This window comes from Cydia pomonella, chromosome 16, assembly GCF_033807575.1.
Source record: "Cydia pomonella isolate Wapato2018A chromosome 16, ilCydPomo1, whole genome shotgun sequence".
Taxonomy (NCBI): Eukaryota; Metazoa; Arthropoda; class Insecta; order Lepidoptera; family Tortricidae; genus Cydia; species Cydia pomonella.
Window position 1 is genome coordinate 10175232 of NC_084718.1, and position 22964 is coordinate 10198195.

General features: G+C 38.1%; 1 protein-coding gene and 1 long non-coding RNA gene across 3 annotated transcripts in view; one reads left to right on the top strand and one right to left on the bottom strand.

The window, feature by feature from the left end:
* Positions 1-22964, bottom strand: part of LOC133526145 (uncharacterized) — a 146939-nt gene that overhangs the window by 121191 nt on the left and 2784 nt on the right. The window lies entirely within an intron of this gene.
* The window catches only part of LOC133526133 (cytochrome b5 reductase 4), a 137114-nt gene that overhangs the window by 107753 nt on the left and 6397 nt on the right, over positions 1-22964 (top strand). For both annotated transcript variants that reach the window (XM_061862608.1, XM_061862610.1), the window contains 5 exons: positions 9916-10062; positions 10150-10218; positions 10297-10934; positions 12027-12243; positions 20191-20378. In XM_061862608.1, the coding sequence (XP_061718592.1) occupies positions 9916-10062; positions 10150-10218; positions 10297-10934; positions 12027-12243; positions 20191-20378 (1259 nt within the window). The remainder of the gene's footprint in view (positions 1-9915; positions 10063-10149; positions 10219-10296; positions 10935-12026; positions 12244-20190; positions 20379-22964) is intronic.

The window sequence follows — 22964 nt, forward strand, 5'->3', positions numbered from 1 at the left end:
TGAGCAATTGAGGAAGACTTGGAGTACGGTAGACATCAAAACTAACTACTAAAGGGCATAAGTTATATAACTGAATTTTAAAAAGCATTTTTCAAAAATTGTTTACCTTTTTTCTAATGCTAAATAACGAAGTATAGTACCTGTATAAGAGCTAGAGGGAGTAATAATATTCAGAGTTAATATACCAAGTTAATCGTTAGATTTGGACGAATGTCTGTCACGAACCATAGCTTCTCTAAATTAATACTACCCTTATATGATAATACTATTACTTATTCTGTTGTTTAGGTAAAGGTAAAATATGTGATCGTCATAACTCATAAGTGCGCTTTCTAATTGCTAAGTTGGGGCACGAATCAGGGGCGGCCATAGCCTCTGCGAGGCTCCGGGCGGAAAATCTTTGCGAGGCCCCTGTTTTTAGTACTAAATAAAAAATTGGTAGGTCAATCAGGGAAACGCCTTGTAACTAGACAGTCCAAAGGATCCTTCAAAAGAATAGAGCTCGGTCGTGGACTAAGTACCTATGTGTTATAAAGCGAGAAGCAAGGCAGAAAGCATAGCTGAAGACTGAGCTGCAGGAAAGCAGGACTTGGAATCGAACTCGCGGAGTAAGCGAGGCCGACGGCTAAGCTCCGCAAAGATAAGACCGGCAGTCCCGAACGTGTGGCGGTTCCTGCGAGTCTGAATGCGAGCTGCATAGCATAACTTAGCGAGCATAACTTGGAATTGAACCAGTAGCCACGTTTAAGCAAGACCGAAAGCCAAGCTTGGCTTAGTGTTTCAGTAAGACCTATAACTTTCCTGCAGCGCATTTAGGCGTGGCAAAAGGCCAAGTTACAGACAAAAACCAATGGCCAAGTGTTTTAAAACGCAAGGCCTAAGGCCGAGCTCCACGAAGAATCGAAGGCGTGAGGCCAAAGGTCCGATCGAGGAGCATTTCCATGCAAGGGCAAGCTGCAGGAGAGCATAGCCTGGACATTAATCAATATGATTTCGATTCTCTTGCTACTCAAACTTTGGCATCGCATGGAAGCGCGACTTGCTTGGATATTTTGGGCCTTCAGCCGTATGCACTTTTTTAAAATTTCATAATGGAGTTATACGACCACGGATGTGCAGTTAATCGGCATTTGGGCTCGGGTTGCACGTTTCGGGCCTCAGGCCTGATGTGGAGCGCGCTCTTCGGCCACCTAGGGCCTTGAAGATCCTGTCAGCTTGAGCTCTGCTGTCCTGCATATCCCCCTTCGGCCTTTCGGTTCATTACTAAACAATTAACCATTGTCGTTTTCTAATTCAACCCTTCTGTACACCATGGTGGTAGGTTCTCGAGGGCTGGAATCTCCCTCTCGCTGTCCGATTTTGGCATGCCAATTTTATATCAGATATACCGAATTGCATACGGCGGTGCAGCAAAACAAAATTATAACTTGCAAAAATATAATAAGCGATAGTGCCATGGCACTTTTTTACAACTGTTTTTTTTTTGCAATTAAACCCTCTTGTATCTTTTACAGACGTTTAACGGAATGGCCGTTAGAAAACTTCTGCATCGACTTTGACTCTATTCATGTTTCAGGTAAAAACGCCCCCGAAAGCGCCAGGCCCCGGGCGGTTGCCCCGTTCACCACTCCCAAAGGCCGCCCCTGGCACGAATACTAAAGTGATATGATATAGAACCTCTTTACAGTAATAGAAAGATTTCAACGAGTATGTACATACATACATTAATAAACTTTGATAATAAACATTTGTCATCGTAAAACTTTAGATCAATAAACGGTTCATTGTAGCACTGTCTGGTATTTATTACAGCTGTACCAATCACTAACCTGGTGTTAACCGGTTAAACCTGGACTTATCATTGTTGCCAATACAATTTGACACTGGGTTAACGGTTTAACGGGTTAACCCCAGATTAGTGGGATGGTGCAAGTAACCATAAGACAGTACGTTGCGTCAAACATCACTTTTTGCTGTGCCTTAAGTTAAAATAAAAGGTCCAGCTTTTGTTTTATATAAGATTCACCATGTCAATAAAGAAAAATAAATAAATAGGGACCTAAATCACCTCAAACAGGGCGCGTGTTTTTATCGTCATTATTTATTTTTTCGAATATTTGTATATAAAATTATGCAAAACCGAGACAGTAAATTACGTTAAATTATATTGTAACATAACATATAATATATATGAATAATAAGGGAAATGTAACTAACTAACTAATACCACTACCAACTTAACTAATACCTTTTTTTTCAGTAAGTTAAACACCTTTTTGACAGAACTAATGGACCGACTAACTATCAATACATGTAGGATAAGGAGATGTAATGGATAATTGGATATATGCTAGGTACATTTGGTTACCTATCTAAAGTACCTAAAACTTCACTTCTACTGGTACTTTCCTACATTACTTCGACTTACCAGACATTGGGTACGAGTATTTGATAAAAAAAGGCATAAAAACATTTTGCGAGCTTAATATTAAGTCTAATATTTTTTAATATCATCGCATCTTTTGTTTATTATATGAACCTCCGTCTACAAACGGTAGTAAAAACGTGCCTTCGCGAAATTAATTTTCGTTGAAGAAGCGTGTTCACGAGGCGGCGAATAAACCTATAAAAAATACAGCGTTAAATTCATCCTCTCAAACATTATGCTATGTTAGTAGCTCGGGAAAGTGAGTTTTTCCGACAGCAAACTAAGGCGACTAACAATTTTGAATCGGTAACAAACGAAACGTACCGACTTGAAATTTGAATAGGTATTCGAACTTTAAAAATTTCAATAAGATAGAATCGGACCAAGCCAAGTTTTCCTGCCAAGTGCTATGTCAAGTATGGCACTTCTGTGGGATATGTACTTGTACGCATTATCACTGCTAAGTCAGTGAAAAGTTAGCGTGGTCTGAATCTACTGATGTCACATTATGTAGGTACTCATTTGGTAGCCAGTAAAAGTTTCTTTTTTCCAATTCCAAATTATTTATTTGTTAAACATAGGTATGTACAGTCAGCATCAATAGTAGCGGATGAAACAACGCGCCAAAAGTATCTGATATCCCGAATAACTTTTCCAAATATAGATAAATCTCTAAAATTTATATTCAAAAGTATATCTTTTACCGTCTTAATTGTTCTATATATAGAACCACCACATTTTGTTAAGCTGTTACAGAATGGTAGATACTTTTGAAACCTTGTTTGATCCGCTACTTTTGATGCTGACTGTACGAGTACAACAGTAGGTCTTAAATGTGTAATAAATTATCACTATGCTTCGCCACATGGCATACAAATAGCTACAGAGGACATGTAGCATGCATTTAAAAACTAAATCTATGATAAATAATGAAATATACACATTAATAGGTAATACAATTTCCTGAGTCTGACAAAAAATCTTGTATTGAGTAGTACGCTTTAGTTATTAAGAAATCATAAATTATTTTTTTTTAAATTTCCTTATATCGTTAATTTTTAAAATCTCTTTGCTGTTTTACGTGACCTAGAATTTATTCTATATTGTTGGCAATAACTATTGAAATAGGAGAACTGGTTAGGGTTAAACTTAATAATGTATAATGCGACTTCGTACATAAATATAAAGACAGGGAAGCGTGAGAATATTTAACTTAATGAAGTAGGGTTTACATGATTCTGTGTTTTGTATACCGCATACTAATCATAAGCACATTTTTGAGCTCTGAATACTAATTCTCTATCTACCATCTACCATCACCCCAAAATATAACCTCGTACCTCAAAGTTGATGTAACGTAAGCGTTATAAGAGATTAATACATTCGACTGGTTTTACTACTTTTCGTAAATTATGAATATTTGTTTATTTTTTTATAAACGTTATCTATATGGTTGTTCCAACTTAAAATACGATCTAAACAGCCCCAAAAAAGTTGTTGCATCCGTCTCCGCAATGTCTTGGTCTTTGTATGTAATTTTTAAATCAGTAATAAGTTTTTTTCCCTGTTTAAAGGTCATTTATTTATTTAATCTTTATTGCACAAAAGAAAACAATCTTATAGTACAAAAGGCGGACTTAATGCCACAAGGCATTCTCTACCAGTCAACCTTAAGGCTAAGTAGAGAGATTGAGAGCGGTGCTACAATTACAATAGCAAAACAAATCAAGCAAAAATATATAAAATAACATATACATACAAACATAATACACACATACATATATAAATAAATATATATATATATATATATATACATATATATAAAGACGAAACATCTGAAGCTAATAAATAAATACATTAAGAATCTTTCATTCTGCTAGCAAAGAAAGCACGTAATGATTTTTTGAAAGCGAACTTATTTGGCGCATTTTTGATGTAAAAAGGAAGTCCATTCCAAAGACGCGCCACCTGCACGGTGAACGAATTTGACATGAACCCAGTCCGGTGAAGAGGGATGGACAGAGACATATTGCCAGAAGAGCGAAGTTGACGGTCGCGGGTAACGCACACGTCATTATTTTGGTTTTATTTAAATTGATAGATAGATTATTTTTCTGTAGCCAATCAATTATTAGTTCTATTGTTTTGTTGACGTGTGGTTCAAATGATGATGGGTTTTCGCTAGTAAAAAACACTGTACTATCATTTGCAAATAGAACTATATTATCTGTGATTGCTTGTGGCAGATCGTTAATGTAGATTAAAAAGAGGAGCGGGCCTAAGACACTTCATTGTGGGACGCCAGAATTTATTTGTTTTAAGTCTGAAGAAAACGTGACTTTTTTCTTAGACTTAACACAAATTCGAGTTATCTATGAGACTTGCTCTCGATTCATCAAGTGGGATTGTAGTAGATTGTAAGTATTTCCGCGGATACCATAAGTATATAGTTTTTATTTTTATAGTTTTTATTTGCCAAGCGGGCTGTGACATTCTCCGTAATAACGTGTCGGATAATGTGAAAAGCCTCTTTTATCTTCCTCATTCTTGCGTACGACGCCGGTTGAGTAGCATTCCTTTTAAGGAAATGACAAATATCCTGTAGGCTTATCTAATAATATCTGGGTTTATCAGCCAAGTCGGCTTAGCTGAAAAACATCAGGAATATATTTGTCTCTAAAATAACCCCGGTATTTTACACTTACCTTTGTGATCTGACTAGTATATAATATACCGGGTGTGGCCTGTAACACGAGCATTAAATTTAACTGTAGGCTGTACTCCTCAAAGTTACCAACATTTATTCAGCGATTTTTCAAAATTATGAATTCTTTAGACTTCCTATTTTTCATACAAAATAAATATTACCTTCAATGTACCCTGTCATAATGTAATTGACGTTGATTGTCACGCTTTAAACTTAACAAAATTCGCAATACATTGCGTCTTATAATAAACTTTAAAGTGTTCTAAAAATCAAAATAAAAGGTATTTTTAAATGTTGCTGAACAAATGTTGGTCAGTTTGAGAAGTACAGCCTACAGTTTAATTTTTTGCTCCTGTAACAGGCCACACCCGGTATATGAGCTAGAAATTAAAAAAGTTCTGACTGTACTTATGTTTAGACACTACTGATCAAGACTATATGAACCCGAAGCTTAAAGTAATTGAGGTTGCAGTGTAATAAATTTTAGCCCAATCCAAAACCTGGAAGCTGGTCAAACTGAACTTGAAGGATGAACCAGCCGCTCCTAAACTGGAATCGAACTTATAATTACATAAAAAAACACAGGGACAGATTAAGGTTAAGAAAAACTTGAAAATAATGCAGGAGATATAGTATTACATTGAGAGCTGGAGCCTATCAGTTTGGCAAAATTTTATTTTAATTGTGTTGCCTCATTAAACACAACACACACCTTCGTATTCTTCTTATCGTCGTTTGGTACGCTACAATATGTAGGTACTTTATATTTATAAATATAAAGCATATGTCTTTCGGTCACCTCTTCAGAGCTTACTATTGGACCAAAAGTTTTGATTGTTATAACACATAAACGAAATGTGAATCGTCTACCACTCTAGATTAATTAGTCTAACAATATTACTGAAATCCTAACTAACAAGTCACCTTTCCTGTCAAGCTATAATCTATTTCAGTGCAGAACTTAGTCAAAGCTGAGAAATTTCGTCTTCTCAATTAAGTTACCCAATATTGATTCCCAACCGAGAAGTTTGAGACTCATTACTTTCAGGCGCCTCTAATGGAGGCACATATAACTTAACGATTTGTATTACGAAGTTTAGTATTTGCTCGAGCTACGCTGGCTGAACATTAGATCCTACGGCATTGATCGTAAAATGTCCACAAAGTATCAAAATTACTCAAGCTAAGAACTTAATACGATTTACCCCTATAAATGTTGAAACAGTACCTACGGGCTCTAAACAGTATTTACTTAGGTTGCGATTTTACAAATCCGTTAAGTTTGAAAAAACATAACTGTTGTAGGTATCACGAAATACAAGTAAATTCAATAAAGTTAGTCCTCCAGCATTATTATCCTACTTTGTAATAAAGACTGTCGAACACTCAATAAAGATCCGGCGGCCGGAGTACGTGAGTAGATTGGCCATCGGTTAGTGTCTGTCTCAAGGCACCTAGTTAATGTGGAAGATTAACGTAATAGCCTATATATTTTATCCTTGAAGGAAGCCCTGTGGGACGTCTAAAAGTCGACGACAGTATGATATCGGACATGAGGGGAACTATCGAGGGAGTTATATCCACTCACATGATTCCGATTTTAACGAAAGGTGCCCTGAATTGCTCTGCCATTTCGCAGATACGACGGCACAGTGTCGTGATATCTTCAAAAATCGATAACTTTGCTTCTGCTTAAGCATTTGGAATGTTTTTTTCGGTTTTATAATGGTAAAGAAACAAAAAATATTTTTTCTTACTTTAGCTATTTGCTGTTATAATAAAAATAATTATAAAAAATTCACGAAGTTTACCCAAAGGAATAATTTCCGAGTTATAGTAGAAAACTATTTTTAATAAAAAATCTAAATCGATAACATAGGTATCTTTTTTTAATTCAATTTAAAGAAGGCTTAATAAGCTTTTAATTGATACTAAACACCTTGATAGCTCACTTAAAAAATTGCAGAGTAAAACTGATTCAAATTCTGATAAGGAACTTTCGAATTGCTCCACCTGGCGTCTAACTATGTGCTATGTTCGTGATTTTTTTGTGGCTAATTTAGACACTGATGTAGTACAAAAATATAGTAATAAACCGTTTAAGACACTAATTACCTTGAAATAAAATACATAATTTATGTAATTATCACAATGATAGTGGCTTTATAACTTAAAATAACAAAAGAGTATTTACATACCTACTAAACTTTGGTGTTTTTAAAACGGCCGATCACCAACAACCAAACTAACTTATAACTACACTAACACGTATAATATATGCACCATAACATACACTTCACAACAAATTAAGCACAATAAGCAAATAGTAACTATTAACACATGAAATTATACTGATTACAAACGTAAATAAACAACACGTGATAACAGCGGCGGCCGGCAAACTGACCTGCGCCATGTCAAAAACAAAGATGGCTACCTATTTAGGGCGGAGACACAACAGTCGCGCGGTGCAGATGTTCAACAGAAATAGGAACTTTTAACACATTCACTGCCAGACGAAAAACGGCAAGCTACCCCAGGATCCGGGCAATATAGCAAAGAAATATTAGTAAATAGAAATTATAAGTAAGTAGTAACAAACACCCCAAAACACGTATGCAATGTCTAGTGTACCACATGCCTTACGATGTGCAGAAATGCTTTAAGCAACCACAGTTGCTGTGTTTGTACTTACAATTTTCCGTCACATGGTTTTTTCGCTAATCCTGGATAATACACAGTGATTTAATGCATTTTATTGTTTATTAATGTAATTTAATAATCGAACTATTTAATGACTATAGGTTGCTCAAGATATATTTGGTAATCATAGAAATCTAGGACATTAAAATAGGAAACACGCCGAAAATCTACAGAGTTATTGGTTTGAAGTGAGATTTTATGGTCATCAATATTAAGTAGGTCTAAAATATAGTTTTAATCTAATAGACCAATAAACGCGGAGTAATTTAATATATAATACTAACAGAAATATGTAAATTTGAATACTTACGGCATTTTAAAACACTTTTACGCAGCAACTTTTAACACACGCACTTTCCCGAACAACTTGCAAAGTAACATAGATAAAAAATACTGTGGTTATATCTATGTGGTTGAAACATTTTTTAAATATTGTCACGTTGGTATTCTGTGTTTTAATTACTAATTTAAAAAAAATATCCCTTGTTGTCAACGTTCATGCTAACCCGACTTGTCACGTGATTTAATTACAATGTAAACAACGTAATCTTATTACTTATGAAATCTTTCATTGCCAATATTTCTTTTTTACGTTTGCAGCCAGCAAACACAAAAAGGTTGAATTAAATAATTTGATTAATCTGCTATGAGTCCGTGACAGATCTCCATAACAAGTAGGGTAACCAAGAGACTCGGTAATACGTTTAGCGATTTTTGATCATTCTTACGTACTAGAGTTTATACTAATCGTAGTAAGAAACACATTTCTGATCACGACTTATGAATCACTCTGTACATGTGTGTATATACATTTATAGGTCTTTATCATTTTGTTCTCATTAGCAAGTAATTAATAAGGGCGTCCGCTCCATTAATAAGACATCCGCACCAGGAAGAACTGAACAAATCAGAAGTCAACAATACAATACTAATTTGATTGGTATCGAGAGGAAAAAAGGAACTTTGAAGGTTTCATAACTTAAGGGTGCTTTGATTTATTGATCAGTTCGTTCGGAACGGCGTCATTTGTTCACAAACACTAACCGGAGAAGTTATGTTTACATAAACAGACGAAAAATCCATTCGCAAATAAATTTGAAAAATTACGTCTGGCCTTATCTGTAGTTAGCCAGTAACAGAAATAAAATTGGAGTACAATTTAATTAACAGACCAGCTAAATACAGGATTCTCCCAAAGTTAGAATTTATTCATATTTATAGTAACCGCTTCCTTAAAAGTTAATAGCTACAAAATATTTCCCCGCTTTGTAGTTCGTTCTGACGGATTCCAGCGAAAATTTGTTAAATAAAGTATTTACGGGTTCGGTTAATAAGCTTACAACTAAATGTATTATCCCGATTAAAACGCACCCACAAGCCGTATTTACATGAATGACCATTATATATTCATGGAAACTGGAACCTATGTAGATTAATGTCCCTGAGATTCCTGTCACACCATCCATTGCTCGCGTTATTATTTTTATTAATTAATTGGAAATGTAAATTTGACACGGCCCGCTTAGAGTAAACAAAAGCTATTCACAACAGAATTACGATTTAGATAGGGGTTAGAGGTCTGCATTGAATTTACAAATACCCTTTGAGAGAAATCGAATAAGCATTTGGTATTACTTGACGTCCAATTTAATGGACGAATGAACAATAAGCGTCTTAGGAGAAAGGTAAATACAGAGTGCAAACGCTTAATTTATTTCGCATAAACTGTTGTATTATCCGAGATTATTCCTGTTTAGTGCTCGTAAAAAATAGTTAACCTATTACCAAAACACCTGTTAGACAAAAGGCAATGAAATTTCTTAGGAATAAATATCAGCGAGCTGTCTAAACAGCTGTAAAATATTAGCTTATTGTACCTACCGTAAACACATGCATGCGCATCAGCATAAAAAGTCACTTTGTACAACCTTTACCACAACTGGGAGGGTACTGTTTTCTGGTACTCGTACTCGTACAAGGACTAACCAAAAGTTTCACGCATGTATCAAAAATGTGTGTACGTACATATAATAATCTTTGGCAATCTGTAATAATCGCCTCGTTTTGTTTGCTGTAGGCAATCCCAGGAACAAATGCGCGCTGCAGCCCGGACACAGTCTGATGGACTGGATCCGACTGGGAAACTCCGGGAAAGACCTCACGGGTGTCGGCGGCCGTATGCGGCCCGTGTCGCCGGACGAACTCGCCGCACATAATACGCGAAGTTAGTGTCACACTTGTATATGTATAATACTGTTAATGTGAAATAACCCTACTTGATATTGTTATTTACGAGCTATTGTGTTTTCAGATGACGCTTGGTTAGCTATCCGAGGTCGCGTGTACAACATTACACATTATTTGCCTTACCATCCTGGAGGTAAGATTTACTTTGACGATTTGGAAAATTTCTACAGTTCTCTATGGAATTAAACTTACAATTTTGTTTTGTACTCAGGTCCAGAGGAATTAATGCGGGGAGCGGGGATAGACGCCACTCAACTATTTGATAAAGTGCATCCGTGGGTAAACTACGATTCCCTTCTCGCAAAATGCCTTGTGGGTCCGCTACGACTGGACAGGCCAGATGCGGAAGAACTCTTCGGTCCATCCACTCCCTCCCCCAAATCAGAAAACCGTCTCAGGGAACCCTCCAAAGCGCAAGAGCTCGTCAGAAAGTCCATGGAAAATCTTGCCAATTGTATCACCCCTGTTAGAAAAAAGATGTCGGCAAAGAGCGAAGAGAACATTAAAGGCAGCCCGCCAAGCAAAATAATGCAGAGTTTAATACAATCCAGCGATCTGCCAGTGTCAATAAGTCGGAGAGCAGCTGCAAGCCCTGTCAAAACGTCGGAAAAAAGTGACATCGCCCCGTCACCTCTCCGATTTGATTGGATTCAAACGTCTACTAAACTGACGTTGTCGATATACACGGGGCCGCTGGCGAACCCGGGCGGCTGTGCGAGGATCATTGAAGGGATTTTGTTTGTTGAAGTAGCCACTAACGGCTGGGTGCGAACACTCAAATTAGTTCCCGAGGCGAAGTTGTTAGAATCATTACAGCTGCGAGTATTCGCGGAAAGCGGGAAAATTGAGGTTCGTATATTTTTGCGGTTATTTTTCTTTAAAGTAGAATTTTTAGGCGTTCATGGTAAAAGTATTTTATCGTATTAGCAAGAAAACCAATTTGTGAATGTCGTTTCATAAAATTTTAAGCGCTACACGTACATACTTATATAAATGCGTTTATCCTCACCGTAATGAATGTAATGATTCATGCCAAGACTACAAAAGCTAGAAAGTTGAAATTTGCAGGATGCAAGGTTGCATTTATATAGTGTATAAGGGATAATAAGCGATAATGACAAATTCAACCCTTAAGGGGGTTAAAAAGGGGATGAAAGTTTGTATAGGGATTAAGTTTTATTTTAAACTAGAACTTAAAACTTCGTGAAAAGGTAGTATGTATATATTAAAATAGAAGAAATGTAAATTCAGCGTTTTTAATAGAGGGTTAAAAAGGGGTTGAAAGTTTGTAACAGGAACGATTTGAGTATAGGGACTTGAAATTAGTAGGAAGAGAAAGTATTAGAACATACGAAAAATAATTTTAGTGCTTTTGAGCCCTTAATAGGGTTAAAAAGGGGTTGAAAGTTTGTTTAGCGAAATAAATCCACGCGAACGAAGTCAGCAGCTAGTTTCTAATATGTTTTTTACGATGCTGCCTAACCGGATGTAATCCAGTACGAACTTTATAGTGCAGATTGAATAGGCACTTACAATCTAGTCGTATGGGTCGTATGAGATGTACATTTTAAAATATTTTCGGTAGGTATTGCTAACTACATACAACCTTGTCTACATTGGATCCAATTATAAGGCAGATAGACATCAACGATATCGTATTAAAAAATTATATCTAGCTAATAAAGCTGGTCAATCCTTCTATTGCACGAACCATTTATATTAAAAACTAAATGACTAAGATTGCCCATTTTTAGGGTTCCGTAGCCAAATGGCAAAAAACGGAACCCTTATAGATTCGCCATGTCCGTCTGTCTGTCCGATTACCATAATTAGATTAGGTATTGTTCAGTTGACTTAATTCTTTAAAAATTTCACGAATTGCGTATTAGCTGAAAACTGACATTATAAAATGCCTAAGTATTTCCTTTCTTCAAAACATAGGTGACAGCCCACAAAGCGGAGCCGGGCGTGTGGAAGACCTGCGGGGAAGCCATGGCGGGCGCGGCAAGCCGGGTATCGACGCCGCGCTCCGTGTCGTGTCGTGTGGCGCGCATGTTGCGAGTGTCGCACGACACTGTGCTACTGTCGCTGGCGGCGCCCGCGCAGGCGCTGGTGGCGCCGCTAGGGCATCATGTGCGAGTGCATAGGACTATATCTGGTAAGTAAATATAATATACTGAGCCGAGGGTGTAAATGGCCTGCGGTGAAACGGTAAAGTGATTAGCGGTTAAGGGTTGCAATTTAGTGCAAGAGTTTTAAGAGGGATGGGGTAGGAGCTACTTTAACGACATCTACGAGTATGCTCCTTGATTGTTTCCTTGGCCTCCGCCTCTCAACACCTAACCTAGGCGCGATTTTGTATGAAAACTTGGCCATTGATGCAATGTGCTTTACTCTCGCAAGCCTCTCCTTTGGCCTCGAATGGAAATTCGAATCCGACGCTCCGGGTCATCCGCTCTATCTTCAGCCATGTTTTTTTTTAAATACAGCCATTTCTTCTTATGCGAGCTCAGCTCTTCTGAAGCTCGTCTTATAACCCCCCATGAACGCGCCCCGCAGGAAAGCTCTGTTTTCCTGACCCTGCCCTTCAGCCTTGCATGGGACCACGCCGAGGTCGAAAACGTTGGGCTTTCGGGCCAGGATCATTTTTGAGTTTTCGAAAAATTTTATACGGCTTAATAGTATTTAGTAGTCTTTACGTACAAATGTTGTGATGGTACCGCCTTTTGTTTGTTATGTACATGATATTAGTGGATATCTCTCGGGGGCTTTCAGGGCAATCTAATATTGTGACGTGACGAACGGGTAACTACGGAACCTAATACTGAGCATAGCCCGCCATGCTCATCGCCTGTTTTTATCATTTTTATTAAACTGCAATTTGGGTAAAAAAGTTTAACCAAGGACGGCAAAACTTAATAACGCTCTACCCTGATCGAGTGCTCGGTCAGCGCTCCGGTACTATTAAGTATGTAGTAAGTAAAGATATGTTATTTTAAGCAAATAGAACACAATTATTAATATTAAGGTAGGTTAACCGCGAGTCTCCAATTTTGAATGTGGCTATCCCGTAAAATTGGTAATCTGACCTGGTAACGCTAATTGATGGGGTAATGCCGGCTTCGTAAGTTTCGACTTGACCTCTTTTTCTGTCTATCATGTTTATAAACGCGGCTGCCTAAGCGTGAAAGTCATCAATCATAATCATAACTCAGTCATGATAGTTCCGACAAAATATTATTGACCCACATCGACCCGTATTAGTAGATACAGCAATACATATGAGTACTTTACTACACACTTGATTGAAAAAAAGACTTCTTGAAACTGAAAGACTCTTTTGACTCTTTTGTTTGTTTTATAATTAAGGACAAGTTTAGACAATTTTTCGTCCATTCTGATTAAATGAACAATTTATTCGTAGATTGGACCCAAAAATTAAATTAAAGGACATCGGACTAATGGAACATCGGATAATCAAAGGACTCGCCGATTCCATGCACTATGTAATTGTGTACGTGTGGACACTAAAATAAGATTGACGCCATTTTTTTCTGGTCAAATTGTCAATTTGATTATCCTTTCTGGACGGGCGTGCCTTGAGAGTAAATAGTTAAATAGAAATAACCTTAAATGGCATAGACATTATGTACTGTTAATAGGCGTGGCCTTAGTAACCTCAAAAACACCCGACTTAAGCCCCGAAACCCACCAGCTAAAACCTTTCACGTACATAGCACGACATGGAAAGATAGCCAAGCGTGGTTGCAAAAATGGGAAGCCCAGCGACACAAATTAAACAACACCCTCTATGAATTTAGCACAGATGAGCGGCCCAAAGGGTTTAGTGAAAGCCGGCAAATATGGTGCAAACTGAACCGCCTGAGGACTGGGATCGGTAACTGTTCGTACCTTTGGCACAAGTGGGGTTGGAGCGAATCGGCGGCGTGCGAGTGTGGAGATCCGGAACAGACTATACACCACATGGTGTTCGAGTGCCCCATCACCAAATACAACGGACCTGCTGAAGATTTCAAAAACCTAACGAAGAATGCCAGTTTATATCTGCATAATTGTACATTTTGAATACTTACTGTATTTTTTTTAACCAGTGTGTAACCGCCATACGTTAAATAAATAAATAGGCGTGGCAGGCTACAACGAGGCGAAGATATTACGGTTTTACTAAGGCGGCATGACGTGTTGTGCAGGAAGTTCGTTACAGTAATTGAGTGTCGCGGATCTGAATAAGATAGTTATTATAACAAAGCTAATTAGTTCCGATTAATTAGGCGGAGTTGCTTTACTCCTTGGGAAGATATGTTTGGATTTCGAGATAATCCAGGAAGTAAATTCGGCTGAGTGCGGTTGGCACGGTGATGCGCTTAGGCTACGGTCTGCTTACCCGCAATGAACAGCGTGCCGTGACGTCACGACGAGCGACTGACACGCTGCCAAGATGACAATAGTAGTAGTAGTAGTAAAACACTTTATTGTACAAAAAGAAACATAAAATAGTTGATAGATAACGCCATGACTATTTCCATACATGAGTTAAGATTCAATTGGCGTTTTCTATCAACGATTGTCACCTTGGCTAGGCCCCCTGGTCTGCTTAATCCACCGGCGAAACAATTTATTTTGCATATCGTATTACAGACAGTACCTATTTAGATTGCACTAAACTCATAAGTATATCTTCTTTGTAATAATCATCTGTATTATTCACAATAGACATCGCGGCGGGTGGATGCAGTATTGCTATGATTTAAAATTCGCGTGTGGCGGGTGAGCCTTATGACCACATCACGCACAGCATACAGAAAGGAAAGACAGGTGAGACATACACCTTCATCGTAGTATGCTCAGCAGCGGACGTTCTGCACGTCAGTAGCTAGGTATGATTATTTACTCTAAGTCCCAACAATGTGTGTGCAGTGACCTCGACTAGACGGTCTAAGGATCTAACGTTCTGTAAATGCCCGTCACTACGTAGAATAGACATCTCGACAATTTTAATGAAAATGCCATTCAATAAAATATTTATGTAAACAGCACCAATTTTAGATTAACTTTTATATTTATACATATTATAATCATAAAGCGGCTGAAATATACGATTAATCAAAATTCCACAGAACCCTTGCCGACATTTATTTATCTATCACGGCCTTTCGCCACATTCCGTTTCGTGCCTAGGCCGATTTTAATTTGTAGTTGAAGGTATTTTCATCATAATTAATTAATTAGATAATTTGTCTTTTTTCACAGTAACGAATATGGCGTTAATAATAATAATAACTCCACGGCCGATTCGGCCACGGCGACTGCTATCATCTCCGTTGCTGTCTCTGGTGTGCTCGCAAGTGACTGATGTAGCCGATCTTGCTACCAAAAGTTCGCGAACATTGCGGGCATGTGAGCACACCATTTGCGTAATTATAGTGCATAGCCGCGGGTGGTCTGGCTTTTATATCGTCGCGCTTGGCATCCAGCTCTAAGCGCCGACGAGCTTCGAAATGAGCTGCTTTGGCATTTATAGTAGCCCGCCACTCCATTCGTATGGCTGCCTGCTGCCCCCATCGCGAGGGCTCTATACGACACTTTTTCATGTGCCGCTTAAGCACATCTTTGTACCTGAGGAATTGGCCACCCTGTTTCCGCTTGCCCTCCTCAAGCTCAGAATAAAAGATGCGCTTAGCCACACGCTGGTCGTTCATCCGTGAAACGTGACCGCACCAACGAAGCTGACGTCGCATGAGGTATACCTCGATACCACCCACATTTGCTCTACGCAGCACTTCGGTATTCCGAACACGATCAGACCATCGGATCTTCAGTATTTTGCGTAGGCACCTGAGGTTGAATCGGTCCAGCATGCGAATATGGCGGCGATAAACGGTCCACGTTTCAGCGGAGTATAGAAGGTTAGGCAGCACGACTGCCATATAAACGGATATCTTAGTGGCCAGTTTTAAGTCGTGTGAGCTGAGAACCTTGTGGTCTAACTTATATTCTTTTTGTGGTCTTGTGGTATATGGCGTTACGAGTAGTATGTATGTAGATGCAGAGAGAGGTGATCCACCCAGAGGTGCTTACAATCAGTCTATGTATAATCCCTCCCTCTCTCTACTGCTGACTGTAGTTATATTTTTGTCATGACCGAAAATGAGAAACTGTAGGACACCAGGAGCAAGTGCAGATGTAGATGTAGTGTAGGGACGCCCGACCGGAAACAGGCGGGCTGTCGATCACTTGTCGCGTTCATTCAGCCCAATTCCCTGGAGTTGGAGCTGCAGGTTACTGTCCCGGCGGCATTCCCACACTATTCTCCTCAAAACTTCTCGTTTTCTAGCAGAACAGAAGGACATCTTTGAGTTCGATATCCTCTTGTTCGTTTTCTTTTAGTGTGTCTACCGAATGTATTATATCGCGGTGCCGCATACATAATACAATCCGCTACTAAGGGTAGGCTAGTGTCCTACTGACCACAGTGTCGACAGCAGGAGTCTCTACTGATTTTCATTATCGTAAGATGTCTATTGAGAGGGTTTAACCAGTAATGATACCCGTCAGTAGTCTCAGACTGCTCTTATCTAGTTTCAAAAGATACCTGGTTCTCCTGTGCTATATACCTTTAATCATCATCTTCGACTGCCTGCAACCAGTCTCTTCCTCCCATTCTCTCTGTGCTTCCATTTCTTTTACCTTTTCTATAACTCCCTTTGTGACATCCGCTGACATTGGCAGAGCCGGTTCCGGACCCATATATTCCATCTCCGCCCCTACCCACGCCAGCTCGTCCGCCTTCTCAATTTCTGTCACTCCCTGGTGTCCCGGTACCCATGCCACCATACGTAACACTTCTTTACTTGCCTATCGAGTTAAGCTCCTCTCGACATTCTCTCACGAGAGAGGAGGTGACCGATGTTTTCTTGAGTGCTTTCAGCGCTGCCTGACTATCTGTGTATATTACGACAGCGCCCTCTTGCTGCAGACTCTCCTTGACTATACGTGCACAGCTTACTATTGCACATATCTCTGCTCGGAACACGCTAGCATATCTGCCCAGTGATATTGATACTTTCTCTCCCAGTTTAGGGATCACTATGCCCGCTCCTGCTAGTTTCGTAGAGCTTCTTCTTGAACCATCCGTAAAGCAGATAGTCGTTGGGTGTCTGACTTCCGCCTTCCAGTTGTCTCTCTCTCTCCTATATGTACTCTGTATTTCTTATCAAATATCGCCTGCCTTTTTATAAGATCGTTATTGGCCATCAGTATCTCAAATTTTGATAGTGCCTCTCTTTGTATCAGCGCGTGTCTCTTGTCCACGCAGCTTCCTCTCCATTCCCTACATGCTTTCATTCTATACCACTGTTCAGTGGCTCTTTTCTCCACCTCAATCCAGAGTGGCTCCAAACCTGGCATTACCTCCATTGCATGTGTCGGGGTCATTCTCATAGCCCCTGTCATCATGAGGCATGCTAATCTCTGCACTTTCGTTAGATCTTTTTAGTATTTTGGAATATGGGCCCTGTGCCACCATATCACGGCCCCATATAGTAGCCTGGATAGTATTACCGCCTTGTAGATCCAGTAGATTCCCACTGGAGCAAGTGCATCTACAGAATTATAGATAATTATATATTGTACAGATTAAAACAGGTTTACTTAACCGTGTTTTAATTGGGACCACAAAATCGAATAAGTCATGGGGTTCAACCCTTTACCAGGCCGCGAAGAATCAGCGTGTCTTAACACGTACTTTATATACTGTTGCAACCGTATTGAACGCCTTGTAAAAATGTATTTACGAAAGTCTGAGATGTTCCTTTAAAACAGAAATAAAAATAAGGGCTACGGTGATTTTTGTCCTCTGAATAAAGATCATAAAATATTACATATTTTCAGGGATTGACATAATATTTTGTAGGAGATTTGGAGTTAAAACCTGACTACGATAACCGATATAAGATGTGGGAGGAATATATCCCTTCGCCTGGTAAAGGGTTAACCTCCTGCTGAGTGGGTTTAAAAATTTGCCAGCTTAAATTTAACCCTGTCAAACTGGCAAAGTGTCGAAACTTAGGGCAGTCCAGTGTTCAAGTTAAGTCCTGTCCTGTAATAAGTTACTTGCCACTTATCTGACGAATAAAATCATTTCACAATCTTCAAATAAGCTTAACGTCAATAAAGTGCAAAGATTTTCAGGAAGTTTTATCTGGCAGTTAATTTATTGATTAATTAGCTATCCAATACTTTATTTGGACATTGTGGAACAGGCCCTTAATAGAGTAAGTAACGTAGGACGCAGGTCGCCAGGAGCCTAGGTTAACTAACTCTTAGAGACTCGCCACTGGTTTTTTTTTTTTATCTTAAAGGGAATATCTTAGTTTGACTACCATTTCCTATTTATCTCTCTTAGTTGATTAAAGGTTAGCTAGAATAGAAGAGCTCCCTTAAAGGAATAAATTCGCCTTTGTACACATTTATTGTAATCTCTTTTTTTATGTACTTGTTTGTATGTTTTACAAATGGTCACGCCGGAAGATCAGCGCTGACTTTCGGGGCAGCATTATGCTGGTTTCCATTCCATTTCGTGGTAATGTTCTAAATTTCATTGTAATTGTATGTGTAGTGTACTAATTTTAAATTTATCACAAAATAAAATGATTTATTATTATGATTTATGACTACTAAAAAGCGACATCAATAAAAAATGATTTTCTTGGAAATAACCTTAACTAATAAGAAAGATGACCAAACAAGTATAACCTCAAGATCCAAAACAACTACGCATATGGAGATCACAATATCCCTGTTCTCCCTAGTAAATATTCTCGGTAACGTGATGTAAACGGCTTAATACCTTACGGGACCCATGAGATTACTCCGGCCATCGTTATCCGTTTGCTTGTTACGAACATAAGTAAGGATTAATATTAAGGGAGTATCATAAACGTCAGGCCCTTATTAATCCCTTGTTCTGTTGACATTAACAATATTTCATACGATAACTCCTAATTTTGTAAGCAATTAGAAAAATAAGCGAGGTATTTGACGTAGGTATCGTCTGCGTGAATTGAATAGCTGTTAATTCAATTAGAAAGTTTACGAAAGTGACTTAAACTTTATTAAGTTTAAAATAAACTTTAGGATTTCTCAATTTGACTTTTGTTCAACGCTTTGTTTAACTTTGGGGGTTCGATATTTTTGGGACATTTTCAATTTTTCTATTTGACCGGACTAAAATTTAGTGACCTATTTCCATTCAACAGCAAAGCGCGACTCTTGTTGTTTCATAGACCAAGGGGACTAACTACTCCAGTTTCTAGAGATATATTTCAGTACGGAATACAAGCAAAAAAACTGATCAACTTTAAATATATCGGCGGCTGCCATCCCATAGAAAACTAAGAAAAAATCATACAATCAAACTGACGAACAAATAGATGTGGCAAAAAAAAGCCTTGGAGGATTTAACAACTGGAGACGCCTTTGTCTGTAATTTTCTGTACAAAACAGTCTGCTGATTTTTGCGGGGGAGAGGCATGACAAATGTAAGTATGGCTATTTGTACGTAACGTACAAATATTTAGCCATGTTTGATAAACGTCAGTTCATACTCATACAATACCATATGACCAGTGGCCGAGGTTTTCGACGGAGGGGTAAACTCTGAAAGGCGAGTTGTTACATCCTCCAAGTTTTGAACTAGGTACAGTGTACATGTTAACAATTTGGTTTAACAGTTTGGTCTAATCGGCCCTAATTGTAGCGTGATCTCTACAAACATTTTCATGTAACGAGACGGTATCATCAAGCATGTCTTTACCTTTGTTAATTGCGCTGAAATTGTAAAATCCGACGTTATACCCTAATATTTTTAGTTAAGTACATTCGTTTTTCCCCATAGTTTGACAGGGTTCGGGCGCAACGTTCTCATACTTAATAAAACGGTGCGGTGCGGTCGATTACCTTCAATAGTTGAAGATTTTACTACGAATGGCTTTTTTCTTATAGGTTTGCCGACCCGAGGTGGAAAGTCTCACGAAAAATAACGTAATGTTTCGAACAAAATTAAAAAGAAATGGTATTGTTACAGATGTAGAATGCGTGAGATCGTACACGCCTGTTGGAGAAGGCTGGGGGCCTGATGCGGAACGGGACAGTGCCATACACCTCGCTGTGAAGGGATACGACACTGGCGCGTTGTCGCCCTACCTCACAGCGCTACAGCCTGGCGATGAAGTTACGGTGTCTGGGCCTTACGGAAACTTCCAGCTACATACGGTAAGAAAGTGGTTATCTATGTTGCCTGTTCTATACATTCGTCCAAAGTTACCTGATACAAAGTGTACAATTGACTGTGTCCTAATATACTATACGGTTTTATGCCTTATAAGACTAATGGGCTGGGTAAAGGCTGTATGTTCACCGAAAGGATTTTTTATAACCCTATGTTAAATTACGTACACGTTTGAGTTTGAATTCGTTTTTTAATGTAACATACAGTTGTTATGGTAGGGCAGAAATCTCTAATCTCCAGGAGATATATTAAAGTGTGTAGGTATATTTAAATGCGATTTATTGTGAATGCAACTTATTATTGTATAAAAATATTCCCAATGCAGTAGCTAAACGCAGCTGTTCGGGCTCGGCTAGTATTCGGAGGCTTTTCAAAAGCACCAATAGGAGCGCTCCACATATTTTGTATCACGGCCAATTAGAGGCACCTAAATTTAACCCACCTTTTGTACTGATCAAATATTGCAAATTACTCTTTCATAATCATCCATACTATCAACAACCACTTTCTACATTTGACCGTTTGTCAATAATCCCTTGTAAACCAGTATCTTTGGAATCGGAACAAATATATTACTTTGCTAAGTAAGTAAGTAATTAATTATATTTGTTTTGATTACGAGTAGAATGGATTTCCGCAAAATAACACCTGATTCTATTCAGTATCTTTGGATTATATCATTCCACTACAAAATCCAAGCTTTTTATTTGAGTCGTCGTGATCCTGACCTGCACGGCGGCTATAAACCCTTATAGTCAAAATCATTAAACATAATTTACATAAAGTGATTAAGTTCAGTAAAAAGAGGGCGATGATAGGTAATATGAGGAATACCTAATTAAAAGTTCAGTTCATAATGTTCAAATTTCAAATGAGAGGCCCTCGTTGAGCCCTCTAAAAATAGAGGCACTCGAGCGCACAAGTATTTTCACTATGGCAACGCTCGCTAGCTCGCTACCCTTCTCTTGGTTGCGTGTGATTTTAATAAAAGGTTATTTATTTGTACTTTGTGATGTAAATTTATCATTTTAAATATTTACTCATACAAGTATTAGGTACACACTTGCCTACAGAAGATAGATAAATATTTGCTTATTGTTTTCGGAAAACAAGTACCAAGGCAAAGTAAAATTTCTTAAACCAACATGTGTTATAATTTAATTTTTTTCTACTCCTCTACTGTTATCTGTCATTTATGCATTCATTAACACGAATATAAGAACATACATAAAAGGTTTCAAGAAAAGTCTATATTGTCTATTCCTCATAAAAGCTCTTGTGCTTTTAATCGCTATAACGTTACTGCGATTAATGGCTACCAACCTAACAAAACCAAAACGAATACAGTTTTAAACTAAGTGCATTGCTTCCAACTTACAAAATATTCATTTGGTTGCATAGTAAAAATAATTACTTCATAAGTTAGAAACACGCATGTGACACCCGTAATATACCAACACCAGACTACGAAGACCGCTTAGCGTTGCTTGTTAGTCTCCGTAGGCTACGGTGGCCAAAATTGAGAAAAAACTGTCCAAAAATTTAATTTAGCAAGTACCAGGGCCTCATGAGTTACGAGGTGTCGCGGACCGGCCGGCCGCGGCCCGGGGCGTAGCGGGCCGGGCGCGTAACAAGGTATGCTCGCGCGTCTTGGCTATATACTTTTTCTTTGTTTACCTAAATTAAGATTTATTTTTGTTGACTCGTAGGAAAAATATTGTATGCAACGTTGTATAAGTAGGTCAAAAAATGCTCGTGGCGTATTCCTTTACAATGTTCGCCTACGCCTTCGGCTCCGGCTCACATTGTAACTCACGCCACTCGCCTTTTTTGACCCTTCTTATACAACTGTTGCATAAAATACTATAATCTATTCGGATATTATATTCGGTAAAAGTAAAAAGTAAAAACAAAATACTATAAGTAGGCATACCCGCTTTACTATACAATATACTCTAAAACATATTACAAATGAAATACTCTTTAAGTTAAACTCAAATTTACAACCGCCTACCTATATAACAAAAAAAAATCATTTTCAAACTACGTAAGTATGCACCGATATATATTAATTACATTAGAAAAACATAAATAAAAACGAATAAAAAATATCTATCCACGAAACTTATGCTTATTATGAGTACACTCGAGTATGCCGCATCAATCCTAGCGCATCGTTTTATCTGCCTCATACATCGCTGGTTCTGTTTGGTGTTCAGTTGGTAACGTAAAGATATGTTCCGAGCGTTTAGTAATAAGTATCTTGTAATGCATTTCTACCCACTATAAATAACATGTTTTTTGTGTACACTGTATGCTTAGACTTGGTTTTAAAATGTGAATTACATAATTCACTTACATCAGAAATCATGTAAGTGAATTATGTAATTCTTTATGAGAATAAAGTTATTTAAACCTAAACCTAAAAGACATGCAATAAGACATCAAAGCTTGTATAATTAAAATCTAAATCTCTTGAGTTAAATAACGCCACAACAATGGTTCTTACTCACTTTTTAGTCTATTTATATGTTTATGATTGCTTTACATACACGTTCTTATGAAATACT